Source organism: Xiphophorus maculatus, chromosome 12, assembly GCF_002775205.1.
Source record: "Xiphophorus maculatus strain JP 163 A chromosome 12, X_maculatus-5.0-male, whole genome shotgun sequence".
NCBI lineage: Eukaryota > Metazoa > Chordata > Actinopteri > Cyprinodontiformes > Poeciliidae > Xiphophorus > Xiphophorus maculatus.
Window position 1 is genome coordinate 5,477,391 of NC_036454.1, and position 25,287 is coordinate 5,502,677.

General features: G+C 37.5%; 1 protein-coding gene and 1 long non-coding RNA gene across 2 annotated transcripts; one reads left to right on the top strand and one right to left on the bottom strand.

Annotated features, from left to right (window-relative positions):
• Nucleotides 1–339: 339 nt before the first annotated feature.
• LOC102228999 (HRAS-like suppressor 3) lies at nt 340–4,687 on the top strand. Its single transcript, XM_014472423.2, has 5 exons — nt 340–358; nt 551–582; nt 1,880–1,991; nt 2,238–2,497; nt 4,143–4,687. Exons 1-5 carry the CDS (start codon nt 340–342, stop codon nt 4,251–4,253), a joined length of 534 nt encoding a protein of 177 aa, XP_014327909.2. The 3' UTR covers nt 4,254–4,687.
• Nucleotides 4,688–17,117: 12,430 nt separating this feature from the next.
• Nucleotides 17,118–24,032, bottom strand: LOC111610263. Its single transcript, XR_002753556.1, has 5 exons — nt 23,948–24,032; nt 22,566–22,641; nt 20,357–20,505; nt 20,206–20,270; nt 17,118–18,128 (listed from the first exon to the last, which is right to left on the bottom strand). It is a non-coding gene; the product is annotated as an uncharacterized LOC111610263 (long non-coding RNA).
• Nucleotides 24,033–25,287: the final 1,255 nt, after the last annotated feature.

Genomic DNA, 25,287 nt, shown 5'->3' on the forward strand with positions numbered 1-25,287 from the left:
TTAGTTGAAAGGCTTTCATATTTTGTATTTATTGTGATTATCTCAGGGTGAGGTGAAGACACAGAGCTGGACAGGTGAGCAAAACATCACTCTGAACTTATTATTAAATCAATTTAATGTTGGCAAAGTTAGAAAAGTGATCTTTTGTATTTTAGATTATACAGATTCAGTGAAAAGTTGAGAAAGCTTTAAAGAAACTTAAAGTTCCCATACATATTTCTTTTTAAAAACTTTGTGAATGAGGACAAGTTTGCTCTTATAAATCTTTGATTTTCTTTTAAAACACTTTCTTTTGACTTGTTCAACCAGATCTTTCTCCTCAGTTTGACGCCACAGATCATGGACTCTACGGGAAGCCGTAAGTTTTATTTAAATATTCTGGTTTGTTTTATTTCTCTTGTATAAAACTTAGAGAAAAGTTACATCATATTTTTTCTGTAGTGTTACAACTCCCTCATCCTGCTAATATAAATTTAATTTTATCTAAGATTTAGTATAATGCAATGCTTAACTTGGACATTTTCTTTTAAAATGTTCAATCCTTTTACAGAAGAACCTGCAAAGGAACCAATCACTGACAAGGTGAGAAAAATTATTTCCTGTTTTGATTTTTCAGTTTATAATTTCTAACATGTTCCGTGTGTACCGACAGCAGCTGGTTGGGGTGAAGTTTTAAAGCTGCAACTTAAAAATATTAAAGATGACATTCAGTCTCAACATGTAAATGTTGTCATCAATCATGTGAGTTTAATCCAGGATGATTTATTGTTGCGGTCAGACAGAAACTTGAAATCTCGTTTTCTTCACTTTTAATATGAATTCATGCTACGTGCTTTTCTGATGATTTTCGCTCAGTGTTTACCAGAGGACACAGAGACAGATGTGAAGATTAATCATTAATATAGTTTTCACTAGAAAGCAAAGATAAAGAGGAGGTAGAAAGTTTTTCCCTAGCAGAATCACAGAAATAAGATCCATTAGGTTTTTTCAGCTTTACTATGAGGTCCAGCATCCTGCAAACCCCAGATCCACCACATGAGGGCAGCATTCCCTTCTCAGTGTGCAGAGCGGTTCCGATGGCTGGTAGTGATAATCATATTAGTGCCACATATCTGTATATTTTAAAAAATGATTCTGTTCACCTGCACATACTTAGGATTGTATATTTCTATTTTGATAATGGCACATGAACTGATTATGTTGTAGTCTTGTTCAGTACATTTTTATCATTAATCTTGGTTTTTATATATTTTTAAAACTATTTGGTATTTTGTGTAAACTGGCTTTTAAATCTGAATTTCCGCTCTGTTTGATAATAAAGGTAATTTCCTTTTCTTCTGCTGATTTCTATCTGGTGAGCTGAACCAGAGAAACGTCTAAAATCCAACGCTGGCTTAAACATGTTTAACGTAAAGGTTTGTTTAGAAGGTCTGATGTGTCTAAACTTACCTCAAAAGTTTAAAATCTAGATTTTATGAACATTAATCTGGTTCATATTAAAACCCATAAGGTTTGGCTTAGTCTCTTAAATTTGTCCAACATTAATGTAAATAAGCCATCAACATTTGATCCCATTTCGACCATTCTCAGCCATGCAGACACAAAAGTAGAACAAAACACGCTTAGGCCCAAAAGCACTAAGTGAGCTTGATGTGGCTTCTTCAATGTTGAATATGTTTTTAATACTGTAAGACAAATAGCAGAACTTCAGTGAAGGAGACATTCTGATCATGAAATAGTTTTCTTTCTAGTTAAGAAAGAAAATGTGCAAACTGCAAATGAAACCGTGGAGCTAAACTACCAGCAGCCTGAGAGACAAAGGTTAAAATGATAATAATAGAAATTATTCTGTTTGCCGTTTTCTTCCTTTAAATCTCAGAACGGAGATGAACCGAAGCCTGGAGACCTGATTGAGATTTTCCGCAACGTCTATGAACACTGGGCTGTGTACGTTGGTGACGGCTACGTCGTCCATCTGCTGGGACCGGACGGTGAGTCCAGTCCAAACTGGTGCTACCAGAACAGAAACCACTTTGTTTCAAGGCCACATTCACTAAAACACTCTGCTGTTCACTGAGAAGAAGAGTTTATATGAATCTTGTTACAGCTAAAAACATCAAACTGCAGCCCAGAAAATATCAGAACACCCTTAAACTAAACCCGAGTCAAACTACCATCAGAACCAGAACCGTTCTCATTCCATAAACATTTTCCTGTCATTTGGTTTCTGTTTGAAGGAAATTTCTCGTCGTTCAGCACCATCAACCTTCCAGTGGGGAAAAACAACATTCTGAAGCAGAAGCTGCTGGAGGTGGTTTCCTCAGACGAGTGGCACATCAACAACAACATGGACCAGGAGAAGCAGCCGCGCCCCGCCCACGTCATCGTGGAACAAGCCAACAAACTCGTCGGCACAACTCGATCGTACAACGTTGTCGACTACAACTGTGAACATTTTGCCACTGAGTTGCGCTACGGAGCCGCCGAGTCCCAGCAGGTACGTCTGATGGAGACCAAACCGGAGAATATGAAGGACAGATGGAGTTTCTGAGCAGGAGGAAAACTACTTGCTGGAGCCAAAACCTGATTCTTCACCAAAGGTCCGTTTAGTCAGTTCTTAGGAACATTTCGTAGTCTCAACCTCTAAATCACATGTATCAAAGTCAAGGCCTGGGGGCCAAATTTGGTCCACCATAGCTTTATATGTGGCCCTTAGGCTCTAAATTACATCGATAAGTTCCTCCAGCTTTTCACAAATCTGCAAAATTCACATAAAATCCACAGATCCACACATTTTTTCTGATTTTACTGCAATTTCTTCTCAAAAATTGCTGTAAAATCTTTGAGTAGTCACTTAAACTCAAAGACATTCAGTTTAAGTGACTTAATAAAAAATCCCATTTAACATCATGCAATGACGGAAATATTGTAAACATTTCTTACAAATATTTCTAAGTTAGCACCACAAAATCTGTGATTCTGATTGCACAAAAACGATCACAAACTCCTTGATGGACTGATCAATGTGAAAAGAAGTTCAATATTATTTGACACTGAAACAAACACCTACTTCTTGATATTTTAACAGTTTAATGGGTTTTATCAATACATTCTGGCACAACCGGCCCTTTAAGAACATTCAGACTTTTGATTTGGCTGAAAATAAAAAAGAGTTTGACATCTCTGCTGTAAATGCTCCAGAAATGTAGAGTAGTCAAACTTAAAATGAGATTTAAACACAGTTAAAGGCTTACTAAAACGTTTACTGTCGGAGACTGAGAGACTCATGAAAAACACAACACGGGACTTTTCAAACGTGGACTGAACTGTTTGAACAGAAAGAGATTTTGTCTAAAACCATCTATGACGTCTTCACTACAAAAACACCAAGTCTTGGCCAAGCTTTTAGTGCAAATATCTTAGAACACTTAAAATATGACAAAACTAACTTACAAGTAACTTTTCAACAAAATATAGGAGCTTGTCAATTTCTTGATGAAAAAGTATTAGCTCTGTTTCAATTACGATGTAGAAAAATGTCTGCCCGTTGAACTAATGCTTAAAACAAACTCCTATATCTTGCTGAAAAGTTACTTGTAAGTTATTTTAGTCTGATTTAAAGTGTAACAACATATTTAGAAAGTAGACAAAAAACTTTGTAAAATTGTTTTTGCAGTGCAGGATGTTGTCTTAGTAGCTAACCGTTCTTTAAACGTCTCCTCAGCGTTCTCCCTGACCTGCTGCTGCCTTCCTCTGTATCCGTGATGCTTCTTCTTCTCTCATGTTCTCTAAGGAATCTCTGAAACCAGAACATCTGCAGTCATACTGAGATGAAATCACACACAGCTGGATTCTGGTTACTAACAAAGAGACTTTTGTAATGGTTTTATTTTGGGTTACTAGAGTAAAGGGGGTGAACACAAATACACACCAGTTTTCAAAATTGTTTGTTAAATATTGTAAACACCAGGTATTATAACTGTCCTCTACTCTGTGTCGGTTTAGATCACATAAAATAAATAGAATACACTGAAGTCTCTATAAGGTGATTAAACGTCACCAAGCCGTTCAGACTGTTAGAAGGGAGTGAAAAGTTTCTCCGAATGCGTTGGATTGATCTGTTCCTCTCTCTTCATTTCCAGGTAGAAGATGCTCTGAAGATCGGACTTGGTGTGACTGGAGTCTCTTTAGCTTTGGGAGTCGTGATCGTAGCTTTGCTAATCTGGAAGAATAACCAGTCAACCAGTAACTGACAGTGAGAATCTATTCTGAATTATCTAGACACATTTTAGGTTATTAAACTGTTTTAGTTTCATCCTGACGATGGAAACAACAAATTTCTGATTTTTAATGGTCTATTTGTTACTGCTGATTCAGGAGTGATCAATCATAGCTGTGATAATAAAAATGAAGTACATTAAATATTAAACATTTATTTCATCTTCTTGTTTTAATTTTGAGGAATGACTCTGGCTCTTTCTAAGTCAACTTAACTCCCATTAAAATATCTGAACATGTTGCCACTACTGCACCGACCTATTTTAACCTGCAGGAGGAGCGTGACCTCATCAGTAAGGTGTACAGCAATTTGTGCATTTTAGTGATTTTCTAACACCTAAACAAATGTCTACATGTTACTCAGACATAAGCTGGGAGATAAGATGTACTATGAAGTGTACAACAATTATATATTCAATGAATCAATAAATTATTCTTTAAAAAGTTTATTTCAATAACTTCATCACTAAACAAAACACATTAGATTAGTTCCATATAAGCTGATGTTTTCAAACCTTTATTTCTGGTAATTATGAAGATTTTCTGTTTGCAGCTAAATATACAAGATATATAAATTGAAATACTACATCAGACAAATAAAACGAACTTATTTTAGTTGAGAAACATTGGATAAATGAAAAGTATCTTTAATAATTTGGCAAATAAGCCTAATTGGAAACAGCTCTATGGCCTCTCTAAAGTGTGGATGTGTTGATGGACTGTCAAGAGTCTGTTTCTGAGTAAATCTCTTCTCACACTGGTCACAGCTGTATGGCCTCTCTCCAGTGTGGATGCGTTGGACTGTCAAAGACTGTTTTTGAAAAAATCTCTTCTCACACTGGCCACAGCTGAATGGTCTCTTTCCAGTGTGGATGCGTTGATGGACTGTCAGGGTCTATTTCTGAGTAAATCTCTTCTCACACTGGCCACAGCTCGTGTGGATTCATTGATGGACTGTCAGATTGTGTTTGTGAGTAAATCTCTTCCCACACTGGTCACAGCTGTATGGCCTCTCTCCAATGTGAATGCGTTGATGGACTGTCAGATTGTGTTTGAGTAAATCTCTTCTCACACTGGTCACAGCTGTATGGCCTCTCTCCAGTGTGGATGCGCTGATGAACTGTCAGAGTCTGTTTCTGAGTAAATCTCTTCCCACACTGGTCACAGTTGTATGGCCTCTCTCCAGTGTGGATGCATTGATTGGCTGTCAGATTGTGTTTGAGTAAATCTCTTCTCACACTGGTCACAGCTGTATGACCTCTCTCCAATGTGGGTGTTCTGACAGACTTTCCTCACAGTCTTCATGAATTTTGTTCCTGTTGATGCCACTGTAATTCTGTGGGACCAAATCAGGAGAGACAGTGAAGGAAATATAGTAAAATATTACATCATAATTATACAAGACAGGATGAAAGATTTTCCATAACATCTTGTGGGAGGAGGGAGACAAAGCTTTTTCAATACATAAGTTCTGCTTTTGCATTGTTAGCTAAAAGAACACATACAGTCTTGTTTTGGTTGGGGGTAACTTACTCCAGATTTAGTAACTTTAAACATATTTTAGGAGATCCAATGTTGTGCAGATTTACAATCACAGACAGACAGACACTGAAGCAGGAGATCAAAATGTATCAATAGGCCTGTCGCGATAAACGATAAATCAATTAATCGTACGATAAATTAAAACTATCAACGTCATTTTAATTATCGGCATTATCGTCTCTTCCGGCCTTTTTCTCTTTCTGTTAATGACACTGAATGAAAAAAAGGCTCAACTCCAGTGCTCTCCCATAGACTCCTCCCTTCCTCATTTCCTCAGTGTAAAGCCCAGCGCACACTACACGATCTTAGAGCTGTCGGCCGATTTTCAAAATCTGACAGGCCACACATTAGCCGACAGAAATCCTAGGTATAACGGTTCAATCCTGCCGTGTGGTGTCCAACAATGGGCACAAAATAATGGCTGCAAGTTCAGTTAACTAATTTTAAAACCAGGCATTAATCAATGCTTTACTACAATCTACCTGCAATGCATGTGGCTAGTGTCAGTCCTGACTGAATGAAAATCATTATAACCTATTTACGTCACGTTAAAGAAGAACAGCTGAAAAGTTACCGGGTTTATCAACTGCGGTAGGAATTTAGCTCCAACTCCTCCCCTTGTCATTTCTGTATTCGTTGCACAAAATGTTGAATAAACATTAATGTTGTTATCATCTCCGATGTCCGCTGGACTTCGGGTTGCTCCGTGTCAGCTGTTTGGGATTCCCCTCAGTAATTTCCCCTCAGAAAACATGGAGGAGAATCCGCGCTTTCTGATTGGCTAACTGTCACATTCAACAGGCTGCGTTAAGCTCCCAGTCGGGGAAAACCCCTGATTTAGATCGGGGCGGCAACGAGGATCTACCGTAACACACCACACAATCTTAGAAAGACCAACGTTCTAAGATTGTTGTAAGGGAAAAAATACGAGCAAAAATCATGTAGTGTGAATTATTGCATCGTGTAGTCGGATGTGCCCATCTTCTCTATTTAAATCTAATTATTACTGAAGGGCAACATAATATACAGACTTCATAATCTGTCCTCTTTTGGTTGAATGCAGTATTTATTTACACTTTGGTTTTATGTTTAGGTTTTTTTCAAATAAATTTTTTGTTAATGGAAACTGAGAATTAATTTTGTTTTTGGTTGTTTTGTTTATCAGTTCGAGTGTTTAGTGTTCTTTTGGAAAAAAAAGTGTATCTATCTTTGGCAGGAAATCACATGCATTATTACATAATTTCCATTACATCAGTGTAAAAAGGTATTCAAACAATATCGTTTATCGAAATAATTTTTGAGACAATTAATCGTTCAGCAAAATTTGTCATCGTGACAGGCCTATGTATATACGTATATATATATAGTATATATACTGTATATACAGTATATATACATATATACTGTATATACAAATATATATATATGTATATAGATATATCTTTTGATTGCTAGATGGATAGATATATCAATTTATATAGAGTAATGATAATAATAATTAATAATAATAATAATTATTATTATTATTAACATCCATCCATCATAAACGCATTAAATCTTTTTAGATAGTGACAGGAAGCCGGAGCGCCCGGAGAGAAACCTGCAAACAGGATGTTAACTTTTGATAGTTTATTCACAAAATTCAATGTTTCCTCCTCTAGAAAATCAGCTTTGTTGTTTTGGAGATTAGTGGCAGGAGAAACCATTAGGTGGGATTTTCTGTGGAGTTTGGCGTTTCTCTTCATGTGTTTGCTTCTCATTATGAATCCCGCTTTTGTACACATTTTCTTGAGAACAGGTTCAGAAAGGTTTAATAACTGAGAACGATTTCTGAACCTGTTGGGAAACTTTTACAGAGGTTGTCCTCTACAGAGGACGTCTTTATGGCAGCTGGAATCTGAGGATAATCTGTTTGTTCATCATAGAAAACCTCACAATCTAGATCAGTTTTTCTTTTAGGGAATCAGTAAAATCTGGTCCCAAAGTTTTTCCTCTCTTTCTAACAGTGAGCTATCCAATTCGGGGCAGTTTTTCTTTTGGGAACAGTTCACAATCTGGTCCCAAAGTTTTTCCTCATTGTCAGAATTACGTACTTGGTCTGGGGCAGTTTTGTCTTTGTTAACAGTCTTTCTGCTGCTCCTCTGCTGCTTCCTGTGTGTTAAGTCTGACGCTCCGTCTGAGGAACTTTTGCATTCAGAGACCCTGGAGGATGCGCCATTTCTCGATGTTTTCTCTGAACACACCGGAGATGAAATAGTGGAAGAAACTTCCCCAGCCGGGTCAGCTTGAACTCTGGGAACCGTTGGAAGCCCGTCCCAAAACAAATCTCTGTCAACATCCGGGGAGCTTGAGAAACGACTCTGACTTTTGACATGATGTCATCTGTGACCTCATCAGTGAGGTCACTGTGGTTCTGAGGCAGAGTCCTGCTTCTGATCGTTGCTATGGGAGCGGTCAGATAAGTTCTGCCTGATTCAAACTGAAATAATGACCAAATATTTAATAAGTAATGTTTTTTCCATTTATTTAACATGAATTGAATAACATTAGATTTCTACCTTGGTTTTCTGTACCTGCTGCCATATAAATTGTCTTTATCCATTATTAATTTGGTTCTGGCAGGAAATTGTTCAGATTTTATAAACATTTGCAAAATAAAATTTTCTCTAATCTTTGTTAACTCTCTGTTAATGATAAAATTTTATATATTTTATACTACCTTGTTCTGAAATTGTTAATATCAGTAATGATGTTATTTGTTGCACAACTAATATTAGTATTGATTAAATTCAGATCTTAAACAAATGAATAGAAAGGTATCACATATGTAGATAGATAGATCGATAAATAGATCTATAGATAGATCTATTTATCGATCTATCTATAGATCTATTTATCGATCTATCTATATCTATATATAGATAGATTGATCTATCTATAGATCTATATAAATATATATATATATATAGGTCTATATATCTATATACATAGATATATAGGTCTATATATCTATATATATATCTATATACACGTAGATATAGATATATATATATAGATATATCTTTTGATTGATAGATGGATAGATATATCTATTTATATATAGTAATGGTAATATTAATAACAATAATAATTATTTTTATTATTAACATCCGTTATAAATCACACTAAATCTTTTTGGACTGTGGGAGGAAGCCGGAGCGCCCGGAGAGAACCCACATATGGACATGGAGAACCAGAAAACCCCATGCAGACAGAACCAGGCTGGGATTCAAACCCAGGACTTTCTTACTGCAAGGCAGCAGTGTTACCCACTGAGCCACTGTGCAACACTGATGTTTTATTCACACCAAAGGAGAATTTAGAAACTAATTAACCAAACAGTGATGACTTTAGATTGTGGCAGGAAGCCGGAGCGCCCGGAGAGAAACCTGCAAACAGGATGTTAACTTTTGATAGTTTATTCACAAAATTCAATGTCTCTTCCTCTAAAAAACAGCTTTGTTGTTTTGGAGATTAGTGGCAGGAGAAACCATTAGGTGGGATTTTCTGTGGAGTGTGGCGTTTCTCTTCATGTGTTTGCTTCTCATTATGAATCCCGCTTTTGTACACATTTTCTTGAGAACCGGTTCAGAAAGCTTTAATAACTGAGAACGATTTCTGAACCTGTTGGGCAACTTTTTGCAGAGGTTGTCCTCTACAGAGGTCGTCTTTATGGCAGCTGGAATCTGAGGATAATCTTTTTGTTCATCATAGAAAACCTCATAATCTAGATCAGTTTTTCTTTTGTTAAATCATTAAAATCCGGTCCCAAAGTTTTTCCTCTTCTTCTGAGGTTGAATTACCCGATTCAGGGTAGTTTTTCTTTTGGGAACTCAGTAAAATCTGGTCCCAAAGTTTTTCCTCTCTTTCTAACAGTGAGCTATCCAATTCGGGGTAGTTTTTCTTTTGGGAACAGTTCACAATCTGGTCCCAAAGTTTTTCCTCATTGTCAGAATTACGTACTTGGTGTGGGGCAGTTTTGTCTTTAACAGTCTTTCTGCTGCTCCTCTGCTGCTTCCTGTGTGTTAAGTCTGACGCTCCGTCTGAGGAACTTTTACATTCAGAGACCCTGGAGGATGCGCCATTTCTCGATGTTTTCTCTGAACACACCGGAGATGAAATAGTGGATCTCAAAGCCTGAGCTTTGAGATCTGCCTCAGAAGAAACTTCCCCAGCCGGGTCAGCTTGAACTCTGGGAACCGTTGGAAGCCCGTCCCAAAACAAATCTCTGTCAACATCCTGGGAGGTTGAGAAACGACTCTGACTTTTGAGAAAAGAAACTTCCCCAGCCGAGTCAGTTTTATCTCTGGGAACCGTTGGAAGCCCGTCCCAAATCAAATCTCTGTCAACATGCTGGGAGGTTGAGAAACGACTCTGACTTTCGAGAGAAGAAACTTCCCCAGCCGGGTCAGTTTTATCTCTGGGAACCGTTGGAAGCCCGTCCCAAAACAAATCTTTCTCAAAATCCTGGGAGGTACTTACGTCCGAGTCGTGTCCAGGAAATAAATGGTCGAAAACTTTCCTCATCCCTGTCGTCACCAGATATCCTAGTCCAAAACCAAGTGGCAAAATTAAAGGGTATGGCATCTTGGAAACACAAAAATCCTTACTAGACACAAAATCTGAAACTCACTGAAGCGTTTGGATTCTAACTGATGTGTTGAGATTCAAGCAGTTAAAGCCTCAGAACTTCTTTGATCTGTTGTGATGTTCATGATGTCGTCTGTGACCTCATCACTGAGGTCACTGTGGCTCTGGGGAGGGTCCTGCTTCTGATCGTTGCTATGGGAACGAACAGATAAGTTCTGCCTGATTCAAACTGAAATAATGACCAAATATTTAATAAGTAATGTTTTTTCCATTTATTTAACATGAATTGAATAACATTAGATTTCTACCTTGGTTTTCTGTACCTGCTGCCATATAAATTGTCTTTATCCATTATTAATTTGGTTCTGGCAGGAAATTGTTCAGATTTTATAAACATTTGCAAAACAAAATTTTCTCTAATCTTTGTTAACTCTATGTTAATGATAAAATTTTATATATTTTATACTACCTTGTTCTGAAATTGTTAATATCAGTAATGATGTTATTTGTTGCACAACTAATATTAGTATTGATTAAATTCAGATCTTAAACAAATGAATAGAAAGGTATCACATATGTAGATAGATAGATCGATAAATAGATCTATAGATAGATCTATTTATCGATCTATCTATAGATCTATTTATCGATCTATCTATATCTATATATAGATAGATTGATCTATCTATAGATCTATATAAATATATATATAGGTCTATATATCTATATACATAGATATATAGGTCTATATATCTATATATATCTATATACACGTAGATATAGATATATATATATAGATATATCTTTTGATTGATAGATGGATAGATATATCTATTTATATATAGTAATGGTAATATTAATAACAATAATAATTATTTTTATTATTAACATCCGTTATAAATCACACTAAATCTTTTTGGACTGTGGGAGGAAGCCGGAGCGCCCGGAGAGAACCCACATATGGACATGGAGAACCAGAAAACCCCATGCAGACAGAACCAGGCTGGGATTCAAACCCAGGACTTTCTTACTGCAAGGCAGCAGTGTTACCCACTGAGCCACTGTGCAACACTGATGTTTTATTCACACCAAAGGAGAATTTAGAAACTAATTAACCAAACAGTGATGACTTTAGATTGTGGCAGGAAGCCGGAGCGCCCGGAGAGAAACCTGCAAACAGGATGTTAACTTTTGATAGTTTATTCACAAAATTCAATGTCTCTTCCTCTAAAAAATCAGCTTTGTTGTTTTGGAGATTAGTGGCAGGAGAAACCATTAGGTGGGATTTTCTGTGGAGTGTGGCGTTTCTCTTCATGTGTTTGCTTCTCATTATGAATCCCGCTTTTGTACACATTTTCTTGAGAACCGGTTCAGAAAGCTTTAATAACTGAGAACGATTTCTGAACCTGTTGGGCAACTTTTTGCAGAGGTTGTCCTCTACAGAGGTCGTCTTTATGGCAGCTGGAATCTGAGGATAATCTTTTTGTTCATCATAGAAAACCTCATAATCTAGATCAGTTTTTCTTTTGTTAAATCATTAAAATCCGGTCCCAAAGTTTTTCCTCTTCTTCTGAGGTTGAATTACCCGATTCAGGGTAGTTTTTCTTTTGGGAACTCAGTAAAATCTGGTCCCAAAGTTTTTCCTCTCTTTCTAACAGTGAGCTATCCAATTCGGGGTAGTTTTTCTTTTGGGAACAGTTCACAATCTGGTCCCAAAGTTTTTCCTCATTGTCAGAATTACGTACTTGGTGTGGGGCAGTTTTGTCTTTAACAGTCTTTCTGCTGCTCCTCTGCTGCTTCCTGTGTGTTAAGTCTGACGCTCCGTCTGAGGAACTTTTACATTCAGAGACCCTGGAGGATGCGCCATTTCTCGATGTTTTCTCTGAACACACCGGAGATGAAATAGTGGATCTCAAAGCCTGAGCTTTGAGATCTGCCTCAGAAGAAACTTCCCCAGCCGGGTCAGCTTGAACTCTGGGAACCGTTGGAAGCCCGTCCCAAAACAAATCTCTGTCAACATCCTGGGAGGTTGAGAAACGACTCTGACTTTTGAGAAAAGAAACTTCCCCAGCCGGGTCAGTTTTATCTCTGGGAACCGTTGGAAGCCCGTCCCAAAACAAATCTTTCTCAAAATCCTGGGAGGTACTTACGTCCGAGTCGTGTCCAGGAAATAAATGGTCGAAAACTTTCCTCATCCCTGTCGTCACCAGATATCCTAGTCCAAAACCAAGTGGCAAAATTAAAGGGTATGGCATCTTGGAAACACAAAAATCCTTACTAGACACAAAATCTGAAACTCACTGAAGCGTTTGGATTCTAACTGATGTGTTGAGATTCAAGCAGTTAAAGCCTCAGAACTTCTTTGATCTGTTGTGATGTTCATGATGTCGTCTGTGACCTCATCACTGAGGTCACTGTGGCTCTGGGGAGGGTCCTGCTTCTGATCGTTGCTATGGGAACGAACAGATAAGTTCTGCCTGATTCAAACTGAAATAATGACCAAATATTTAATAAGTAATGTTTTTTCCATTTATTTAACATGAATTGAATAACATTAGATTTCTACCTTGGTTTTCTGTACCTGCTGCCATATAAATTGTCTTTATCCATTATTAATTTGGTTCTGGCAGGAAATTGTTCAGATTTTATAAACATTTGCAAAACAAAATTTTCTCTAATCTTTGTTAACTCTATGTTAATGATAAAATTTTATATATTTTATACTACCTTGTTCTGAAATTGTTAATATCAGTAATGATGTTATTTGTTGCACAACTAATATTAGTATTGATTAAATTCAGATCTTAAACAAATGAATAGAAAGGTATCACATATGTAGATAGATCGATAAATAGATCTATAGATAGATCTATTTATCGATCTATCTATAGATCTATTTATCGATCTATCTATATCTATATATAGATAGATTGATCTATCTATAGATCTATATAAATATATATATATATAGGTCTATATATCTATATACATAGATATATAGGTCTATATATCTATATATATCTATATACACGTAGATATAGATATATATATAGATATATCTTTTGATTGATAGATGGATAGATATATCTATTTATATATAGTAATGGTAATATTAATAACAATAATAATTATTTTTATTATTAACATCCGTTATAAATCACACTAAATCTTTTTGGACTGTGGGAGGAAGCCGGAGCGCCCGGAGAGAACCCACATATGGACATGGAGAACCAGAAAACCCCATGCAGACAGAACCAGGCTGGGATTCAAACCCAGGACTTTCTTACTGCAAGGCAGCAGTGTTACCCACTGAGCCACTGTGCAACACTGATGTTTTATTCACACCAAAGGAGAATTTAGAAACTAATTAACCAAACAGTGATGGCTTTAGATTGTGGCAGGAAGCCGGAGCGCCCGGAGAGAAACCTGCAAACAGGATGTTAACTTTTGATAGTTTATTCACAAAATTCAATGTCTCTTCCTCTAAAAAACAGCTTTGTTGTTTTGGAGATTAGTGGCAGGAGAAACCATTAGGTGGGATTTTCTGTGCAGTGTGGCGTTTCTCTTCATGTGTTTGCTTCTCATTATGAATCCCGCTTTTGTACACATTTTCTTGAGAACAGGTTCAGAAAGCTTTAATAACTGAGAACGATTTCTGAACCTGTTGGGCAACTTTTTGCAGAGGTTGTCCTCTACAGAGGTCGTCTTTATGGCAGCTGGAATCTGAGGATAATCTTTTTGTTCATCATAGAAAACCTCATAATCTAGATCAGTTTTTCTTTTGTTAAATCATTAAAATCCGGTCCCAAAGTTTTTCCTCTTCTTCTGAGGTTGAATTACCCGATTCAGGGTAGTTTTTCTTTTGGGAACTCAGTAAAATCTGGTCCCAAAGTTTTTCCTCTCTTTCTAACAGTGAGCTATCCAATTCGTCGTAGTTTTTCTTTTGGGAACAGTTCACAATCTGGTCCCAAAGTTTTTCCTCTTTGTCAGAATTACGTACTTGGTGTGGGGCAGTTTTGTCTTTAACAGTCTTTCTGCTGCTCCTCTGCTGCTTCCTGTGTGTTAAGTCTGACGCTCCGTCTGAGGAACTTTTACATTCAGAGACCCTGGAGGATGCGCCATTTCTCGATGTTTTCTCTGAACACACCGGAGATGAAATAGTGGATCTCAAAGCCTGAGCTTTGAGATCTGCCCCAGAAGAAACTTCCCCAGCCGGGTCAGCTTGAACTCTGGGAACCGTTGGAAGCCCGTCCCAAAACAAATCTCTGTCAACATCCTGGGAGGTTGAGAAACGACTCTGACTTTTGAGAAAAGAAACTTCCCCAGCCGGGTCAGTTTTATCTCTGGGAACCGTTGGAAGCCCGTCCCAAATCAAATCTCTGTCAACATGCTGGGAGGTTGAGAAACGACTCTGACTTTCGAGAGAAGAAACTTCCCCAGCCGGGTCAGTTTTATCTCTGGGAACCGTTGGAAGCCCGTCCCAAAACAAATCTTTCTCAAAATCCTGGGAGGTACTTACGTCCGAGTCGTGTCCAGGAAATAAATGGTCGAAAACTTTCCTCATCCCTGTCGTCACCAGATATCCTAGTCCAAAACCAAGTGGCAAAATTAAAGGGTATGGCATCTTGGAAACACAAAAATCCTTACTAGACACAAAATCTGAAACTCACTGAAGTGTTTGGATTCTAACTGATGTGTTGAGATTCAAGCAGTTAAAGCCTCAGAACTTTTTTGATCTGTTGTGATGTTCATGATGTCGTCTGTGACCTCATCACTGAGGTCACTGTGGCTCTGGGGAGGGTCCTGCTTCTGATCGTTGCTATGGGAACGAACAGATAAGTTCTGCCTGATTCAAACTGAAATAATGACCAAATATTTAATAAGTGCCCAGAATATTGCCCTGATCACCGCTGTATCACTCCCATCATCCTGGGATAAAGTTGAATTTTCGGACTTCCAGGGCAGGGCACCTGCGCAGGCGGCCGTATCCGCAGCACCTCACTGTCCTCGGCCTCGGGGCTCCGGAGGCCCCGGTGATTTTCGACCTCCATAAATTATTTTAAAAATGCATTTCCCCGGGGGAAGCCGTATATTGCCGGAAAGGCCAGAGTCTGGAGAATCCTCTGGTGTGGTTGTTTGGCTTCTGGGACGTCCGCAGGAGGAATTAAAAGTCGAAAACCCTAATTGGTCAAAACGGTCAAAAATGCATATTTTCGGCCAAAATCATCCACGGGCCGACAGCCCGCGGTCCAGAGAAGGGCCCTGTGCGGCAGAGTCGTCTTTAGTAATGTTTTTTCCATTTATTTAACATGAATTGAATAACATTAGATTTCTACCTTGGTTTTCTGTACCTGCTGCCATATAAATTGTCTTTATCCATTATTAATTTGGTTCTGGCAGGAAATTGTTCAGATTTTATAAACATTTGCAAAACAAAATTTTCTCTAATCTTTGTTAACTCTATGTTAATGATAAAATTTTATATATTTTATACTACCTTGTTCTGAAATTGTTAATATCAGTAATGATGTTATTTGTTGCACAACTAATATTAGTATTGATTAAATTCAGATCTTAAACAAATGAATAGAAAGGTATCACATATGTAGATAGATAGATCGATAAATAGATCTATAGATAGATCTATTTATCGATCTATCTATAGATCTATTTATCGATCTATCTATATCTATATATAGATAGATTGATCTATCTATAGATCTATATAAATATATATATATAGGTCTATATATCTATATACATAGATATATAGGTCTATATATCTATATATATCTATATACACGTAGATATAGATATATATATATATAGATATATCTTTTGATTGATAGATGGATAGATATATCTATTTATATATAGTAATGGTAATATTAATAACAATAATAATTATTTTTATTATTAACATCCGTTATAAATCACACTAAATCTTTTTGGACTGTGGGAGGAAGCCGGAGCGCCCGGAGAGAACCCACATATGGACATGGAGAACCAGAAAACCCCATGCAGACAGAACCAGGCTGGGATTCAAACCCAGGACTTTCTTACTGCAAGGCAGCAGTGTTACCCACTGAGCCACTGTGCAACACTGATGTTTTATTCACACCAAAGGAGAATTTAGAAACTAATTAACCAAACAGTGATGACTTTAGATTGTGGCAGGAAGCCGGAGCGCCCGGAGAGAAACCTGCAAACAGGATGTTAACTTTTGATAGTTTATTCACAAAAATCAATGTCTCTTCCTCTAAAAAACAGCTTTGTTGTTTTGGAGATTAGTGGCAGGAGAAACCATTAGGTGGGATTTTCTGTGGAGTGTGGCGTTTCTCTTCATGTGTTTGCTTCTCATTATGAATCCCGCTTTTGTACACATTTTCTTGAGAACAGGTTCAGAAAGCTTTAATAACTGAGAACGATTTCTGAACCTGTTGGGAAACTTTTACAGAGGTTGTCCTCTACAGAGGTCGTCTTTATGGCAGCTGGAATCTGAGGATAATCTGTTTGTTCATCATAGAAAACCTCATAATCTAGATCAGTTTTTCTTTTGTTAAATCATTAAAATCCGGTCCCAAAGTTTTTCCTCTTCTTCTGAGGTTGAATTACCCGATTCAGGGAAGTTTTTCTTTTGGGAACTCAGTAAAATCTGGTCCCAAAGTTTTTCCTCTCTTTCTAACAGTGAGCTATCCAATTCAGGGTAGTTTTTTCTTTTGGGAACTCAGTAAAATCTGGTCCCAAAGTTTTTCCTCTCTTTCTAACAGTGAGCTATCCAATTCGGGGTAGTTTTTCTTTTGGGAACAGTTCACAATCTGGTCCCAAAGTTTTTCCTCATTGTCAGAATTACGTACTTGGTCTGGGGCAGTTTTGTCTTTGTTAACAGTCTTTCTGCTGCTCGTCTGCTGCTTCCTGTGTGTTAAGTCTGACGCTCCGTCAGAGGAACATTTACATTCAGAGACCCTGGAGGATGCGCCATTTCTCGATGTTTTCTCTGAACACACCGGAGATGAAATAGTGGATCTCAAAGCCTGAGCTTTGAGATCTGCCCCAGAAGAAACTTCCCCAGCCGGGTCAGCTTGAACTCTGGGAACCGTTGGAAGCCCGTCCCAAAACAAATCTCTGTCAACATCCTGGGAGCTTGAGAAATGACTTGGACTTTCGAGAGAAGAAACTTCCCCAGCCGGGTTAGCTTTATCCCTGGGAACCGTTGGAAGCCCGTCCCAAATCAAATCTCTGTCAACATCCGGGGAGCTTGAGAAACGACTCTGACTTTCGAGAGAAGAAACTTCCCCAGCCGGGTCAGTTTTATCTCTGGGAACCGTTGGAAGCCCGTCCCAAAACAAATCTCTCTCAATATCCTGGGAGGTACTTACGTCCGAGTCGTGTCCAGGAAATAAATGGTCGAAAACTTTCCTCATCCCTGTCGTCACCAGATATCCTAGTCCAAAACCAAGTGGCAAAATTAAAGGGTATGGCATCTTGGAAACACAAAAATCCTTACTAGACACAAAATCTGAAACTCACTGAAGTGTTGGGATTCTAACTGATGTGTTGAGATTCAAGCAGTTAAAGCCTCAGAACTTCTTTGATCTGTTGTGATGTTCATGATGTCGTCTGTGACCTCATCACTGAGGTCACTGTGACTCTGGGGAGGGTCCTGCTTCTGATCGTTGCTATGGGAACGAACAGATAAGTTCTGCCTGATTCAAACTGAAATAATGACCAAATATTTAATAAGTAATGTTTTTTCCATTTATTTAACATGAATTGAATAACATTAGATTTCTACCTTGGTTTTCTGTACCTGCTGCCATATAAATTGTCTTTATCCATTATTAATTTGGTTCTGGCAGGAAATTGTTCAGATTTTATAAACATTTGCAAAACAAAATTTTCTCTAATCTTTGTTAACTCTCTGTTAATGATAAAATTTTATATATTTTATACTACCTTGTTCTGAAATTGTTAATATCAGTAATGATGTAATTTGTTGCACAACTAATATTAGTATTGATTAAATTCAGATCTTAAACAAATGAATAGAAAGGTATCACATATGTAGATAGATAGATCGATAAATAGATCTATAGATAGATCTATTTATCGATCTATCTATAGATCTATTTATCGATCTATCTATATCTATATATAGATAGATTGATCTATCTATAGATCTATATAAATATATATATATAGGTCTATATATCTATATACATATAGATATATAGGTCTATATATCTATATATATCTATATACACGTAGATATAGATATATATATATAGATATACCTTTTGATTGATAGATGGATAGATATATCTATTTATATATAGTAATGGTAATATTAATAACAATAATAATTATTTTTATTATTAACATCCGTTATAAATCACACTAAATCTTTTTGGACTGTGGGAGGAAGCCGGAGCGCCCGGAGAGAACCCACATATGGACATGGAGAACCAGAAAACCCCATGCAGACAGAGTCAGGCTGGGATTCAAACCCAGGACTTTCTTACTGCAAGGCAGCAGTGTTACCCACTGAGCCACTGTGCAGCACTGATGTTTTATTCACACCAAAGGAGAATTTAGAAACTAATTAACCAAACAGTGATGACTTTAGATTGTGGCAGGAAGCCGGAGCGCCCGGAGAGAAACCTGCAAACAGGATGTTAACTTTTGATAGTTTATTCACAAAATTCAATGTTTCTTCCTCTAAAAAACAGCTTTGTTGTTTTGGAGATTAGTGGCAGGAGAAACCATTAGGTGGGATTTTCTGTGGAGTGTGGCGTTTCTCTTCATGTGTTTGCTTCTCATTATGAATCCCGCTTTTGTACACATTTTCTTGAGAACAGGTTCAGAAAGGTTTAATAACTGAGAACGATTTCTGAACCTGTTGGGAAACTTTTACAGAGGTTGTCCTCTACAGAGGTCGTCTTTATGGCAGCTGGAATCTGAGGATAATCTGTTTGTTCATCATAGAAAACCTCATAATCTAGATCAGTTTTTCTTTTGTTAAATCATTAAAATCCGGTCCCAAAGTTTTTCCTCTTCTTCTGAGGTTGAATTACCCCATTCGGGGTAGTTTTTCTTTTGGGAACTCAGTAAAATCTGGTCCCAAAGTTTTTCCTCTCTTTCTAACAGTGAGCTATCCAATTCGGGGTAGTTTTTCTTTTGGGAACAGTTCACAATCTGGTCCCAAAGTTTTTCCTCATTGTCAGAATTACGTACTTGGTCTGGGGCAGTTTTGTCTTTGTTAACAGTCTTTCTGCTGCTCGTCTGCTGCTTCCTGTGTGTTAAGTCTGACGCTCCGTCTGAGGAACTTTTACATTCAGAGACCCTGGAGGATGCGCCATTTCTCGATGTTTTCTCTGAACACACCGGAGATGAAATAGTGGATCTCAAAGCCTGAGCTTTGAGATCTGCCCCAGAAGAAACTTCCCCAGCCGGGTCAGTTTGAACTCTGGGAACCGTTGGAAGCCCGTCCCAAAACAAATCTCTGTCAACATCCGGGGAGCTTGAGAAATGACTCTGACTTTCGAGAGAAGAAACTTCCCCAGCCGGGTCAGTTTTATCTCTGGGAACCGTTGGAAGCCCGTCCCAAAACAAATCTCTGTCAACATGCTGGGAGGTTGAGAAACGACTCTGACTTTCGAGAGAAGAAACTTCCCCAGCCGGGTCAGTTTTATCTCTGGGAACCGTTGGAAGCCCGTCCCAAAACAAATCTTTCTCAAAATCCTGGGAGGTACTTACGTCCGAGTCGTGTCCAGGAAATAAATGGTCGAAAACTTTCCTCATCCCTGTCGTCACCAGATATCCTAGTCCAAAACCAAGTGGCAAAATTAAAGGGTATGGCATCTTGGAAACACAAAAATCCTTACTAGACACAAAATCTGAAACTCACTGAAGTGTTTGGATTCTAACTGATGTGTTGAGATTCAAGCAGTTAAAGCCTCAGAACTTCTTTGATCTGTTGTGATGTTCATGATGTCGTCTGTGACCTCATCACTGAGGTCACTGTGGCTCTGGGGAGGGTCCTGCTTCTGATCGTTGCTATGGGAACGAACAGATAAGTTCTGCCTGATTCAAACTGAAATAATGACCAAATATTTAATAAGTAATGTTTTTTCCATTTATTTAACATGAATTGAATAACATTAGATTTCTACCTTGGTTTTCTGTACCTGCTGCCATATAAATTGTCTTTATCCATTATTAATTTGGTTCTGGCAGGAAATTGTTCAGATTTTATAAACATTTGCAAAACAAAATTTTCTCTAATCTTTGTTAACTCTATGTTAATGATAAAATTTTATATATTGTTGTTGCGCAACATCCCTCCCCCCTCTTCTCTCTCTCTACTTCCTCTTCTGAGAGAGGAGATGTGCTACCAGCACTCCGTCTATCGGGTTACTTGAGTTTCCTAAATCTGCTGGGATTTATCCTGTCCAGAACTGAAGTAAACTCTGTTTAAGCTGGCATCGAGAAAAGATTCGCCTGGTTTCTGACGAACTACATCCAGGTGTCCCAACCTTCTTCCCCCTGTGAATTAGCCAGACTGAGCAGCCTGCAGCCAACTAGTTTCACAGAGCACACCTGTTAACGGCCGCTCTTCTCTTTATGACAACTTGCACTTGGTACAGAACCAGGTTGGTTTTAGTGACTCAGTGAGTCCCAAGGATGTTGTTTTACATATGGACTACCAGCAACCTAAAAACATTTTCCACTTTTTCCTCTCCAGAATCAAACATCAGAGCTATTTTACAACCATCAAAGAACTTTAAGGTGACTCATTAACTGAATGTCAACATCTTTTAGATTTTCTTTATGCTAAGTATTTTATTAGTAAGGCATTTTTGCAAGGGTCAGTACAGCTTAATTCAGTAGCAGAAATAATCAAATAAGTAAAATCAATCATCTAGTCTATCTTTCCCTAATGCTGACACCGAGAACTAAAAAGGGAACTTTTGAGAGAGACGGACGGAGCATGGCTTTTCAAACCCCAGACCTGGCCTGATGATGAAGAAGGTGTGAAGTGCGATTTGAAGCCACATGTTGCGGATTGGTCCCCATGCGTTTGATTTACTTGGAGTTATATTGTGTTGTTTAAGTGTTCCCTTTATTTTTTTGAGCAGTGTATATATATATATATTTTTTTTTTTTATATATATATATTATTCTTCAATGAAGCTACAAACGTTTAGGATCTTAGTGAATATTTTGATAAGCGCATCAGAAGAGGAAGTTCTGGTCTCATGGTCCTGGCGGCTTTCAGTTTGTCACCAACTGCCGAGATCAACTGAAAACCTTCCAGTGATCGACGTATTGAGCCCCCTGATCTACCGTAACACACCACACACTACAGGATGATCGGTTACGAAATCATAAACGACAATCTTAGAACGGCCGGCGTTCTAACATTGTCTTAAGGGGAAAAATAGGGGCAAAAAAACCTTGTAGTGTGAACTATTGCATCAGGTAGTCGATGTGCCCATTTTCTCTATTTAAATCTAATTATTACTGAAGGGCAACATAGTATACAGACTTCATAATCTGCACTCTTTTGGTTGAATGCAGTATTTATTTCCACTTTGGCTTTATGTTGTTTAGTTTTTTTTCAAGTAAATTTTTTGTTAATGGAGACTGAGAATCCATTTTATTTTTGTTTTTGGTTGTTTTGTTTATTTTGTTTATCAGTTCCAGTGTTTAGTGTTCTTTTGAAAATAAAGTGTATCTATCTTTGGCAGGAAATCGCATGCGTTATTACGTCATTTCCATTACATCAGTGTAAAAAGGTCTTCAAACAATATTATCGTTTATCGCAATAATTTTTGAGACAATTAATCGTTCAGCAAAATTTGTTATCGTGACAGGCCTATGTATCAATTTAACAAATAGCAATTAAATAGGTTAAAACAACAGATCAATATGTAGAGATGGATGTACAGAATTCCTAAAGGATATGTACATTTTGAAACTACAGAGAAAACTGCATCATCTCTCCACCACCACTTGCTGGTGTCTGTAAAAGTGTGTATTTTCTCTAAGCCAACTTAAACTTCCAGTTTACATCATCAGTGTGAACTCAAGTCAAAAAGAATCAAAGGACTTACCTCTGGTAAAGACGTCACTGAGCTCCTCATCTGGCTCTTGTCATCCGCTTCAACGTCCTCCATTTGTGATCTAGCTCTGGGTTGAATCACAACAAAATCAGAGAGGATTACAATATGCTGCCAGAAAATTTATAAACAGGTTTTCTTTTGAAAAGTCAACATATTTTGTTTCACAACCAGTTTGATAAAAAAAAGGAAAAAAACAAAATTCAAAAACATAGAGGCTAAAGTGAAATCAAATACACGCCATGTACTTCCTTCAGTGTGATTAATCATCTTTAATCAATTTCAGTTTTAACTTTAATTGTAAAGCTACATGATTATTTATTATTTTAAAGCATGGTGGCATAAAACACAAAGCTACTCCCAGATATTTTCTACACTAAACAAACTCACCGTTCAGCAGTGACAGATGTCCAATATGTCCTCACAAGTTTGTTGTTTGTTTTGATTTGATCAGTCTGACTGGTTCTTTTGGTGTCCTTGGAAACTATCGCAAGAACCGTTTAAAAGATTCACATTGGAGAAGTATTTTGGATACAAAAATGGAATCAGAATCAGCTTTATTCAAGTTTTTGTACACAAACAAGGAACTTGACCTTAGTAACACTTTGCTCGACATTTTAAATATAGATGTATAAAAAGCAAGAATAAAAATTTCATTCTTTTGTAAAGATGTACAACTACAATGTTTTTATAGTGCATATTCAAATTCACTTCAAGAATAATTTATTCATCCCAAAGAGAAATTAAATGTTGTAACTCGTGAATTGAAATTCTTCAGAGTTACTGTAGATGGTGATGGCTGTTGGCAGGAAAGATCTCTTGTAGCAGTCTGTATTACAGTGAATTTGAAGAAGCCTTTGACTGAAGCTACTCTGTATCATGTTGAGGATGCTGAGGGTTGTCAAAGCAACGCCCCAGGTGTGTTTCTGATGACAGAATAGCATTATGACATGATGTAAAGCTCCTAAAAGTCCATTTGCTTTAAACCAAATAAGTAAAACAGTGCTCAAAACTGACTTCCTCGATCTCCATCCATATCACACAATTTGCTCTATCCCAAAAACAAAGTTGTATTTTGAACTTTACATTTCAAATTTAAAAAAATATTTTAATAATTTCTCTCTTATGATTGAGCTAGGCTTGCATTTCTTGCACTAAAACTGTGCATGAATCTAAAGCAATTGCCTATTTTCAATTCAGTGTTCAAAGGGTTAAAGAGCAAAATACATTAAAAAAAGGAAAGTTCATTTTTCAGAAATACAGTTTAACATAAGACGAATATAAAAGGTATGTGGTAAATCTCAAGAGTTTCAGCTTTTGAATCAAATGACTAACATAGAAACTTTTCAAAGATATTTTAAGTTATTGAGACCCACCTAAGAATTCACATAGTAGATCAAACACAAGCGCAGTTGGTAGCACTGTTGCCTTGCAGCAAGAAGGTCCTGGGTTCAATTCCTGGTCTGGGGTCTTTCTGCATGGAGTTTGCATGTTCTCCCTGTGCATGGTGGGTTCTCTCCGGGTACTCCAGCTTCCTGCCATAGTCCAAAAACATGACTGTTAGATTAATTGGTCTCTCTAAATTCTCCCTAGGTGCCCTTACAAAAAAAATCCCATGAAAATCACATGTGGTTCACACAAATTTTTACATGTGAATGATGTGTGAAAGATGTGAATCACATGTGAACGTGTGATTTTGGAACGTTTCGTGGTAAAATCACGTGATTCACACATTTCCACGTTAAAATATGTGATATACAGTACATATACATAATTATAAATCCTTATAATTATAAGGACCACATTTTTTACCTTGAAAATGGCCAATTTCTTCATATTATTCACTTTTCATGATGAATATGAGGTCTGATGTGGAAAATCTGTCAATCTCATATAATTTTCTAAGACATAACTGCAAACTAAAGTAAACTTGTATCTAGGAATCAAGACTTCTAAGTATATATGTACACAAAACAACAATTTATTTGCTTCTGTTTGAAACTGTTGAGAACCAGAAACAACTTTTAACATCTGAGCATGACACCATACCGATTTGCCCCATATTAGGCCCAGACAATAAACATGTCGAAACCAGATGTGTAGAAATGGGTTTAATATCATCAGTGCCAGTTCAGAGAGGGAAAACAAAACATCAGAGACTGGTCCTTCACGTTGTTGTTGCAGGAGAGACTGTATCATTCAACTGTGAACCCTCTGAGTCTCCTTAATGTTTTCAAGGATGGTTAGAACACACACACACACACACACGTTGGCATTGGTGGCTTGCATAGGGGTCTTCTTATATGTGCCAGTAACCACAGGTGAAGGGGCTGTGGGTCCTGATGCTCAGGTGGGGAGTTTTCCTTCTCCAGTGCTGAAGGTGGTGAGGTCTGGCTGTTCTGATGTGTTGCCCCAGTCATTCATTATCTGAGCTTCACTGGACCACTGGCCTCGAACAACATGTAAAAATTAATGAAACAAAGCTCTTATGATCTTGACTACATTTCATGTACACGCCCACACACACACACAGCAGAGTCTTACTTTTATGTAATTGACCAGAATGACCTGGGGTGCTCTGATCTGCTAAATAAAGCAGCATAACGTGACGTTGTTTGGTGACTATCCTGTGTCAGGCTAAAAAAAACACTTCAGTTGATAAAACTATGATTCTCTTGGCAATTAAAAGAAAAATCACGCAGTGTTAAAAACAGTA

Coding starts and splice junctions, on each gene's coding strand:
- LOC102228999 (XM_014472423.2), top strand. Junction 583..1,879: donor AGGAACCAATCACTGACAAG/GTGAGAAAAATT, acceptor TTTAAATCTCAG/AACGGAGATGAACCGAAGCC. Junction 1,992..2,237: donor CCATCTGCTGGGACCGGACG/GTGAGTCCAGTC, acceptor TTCTGTTTGAAG/GAAATTTCTCGTCGTTCAGC.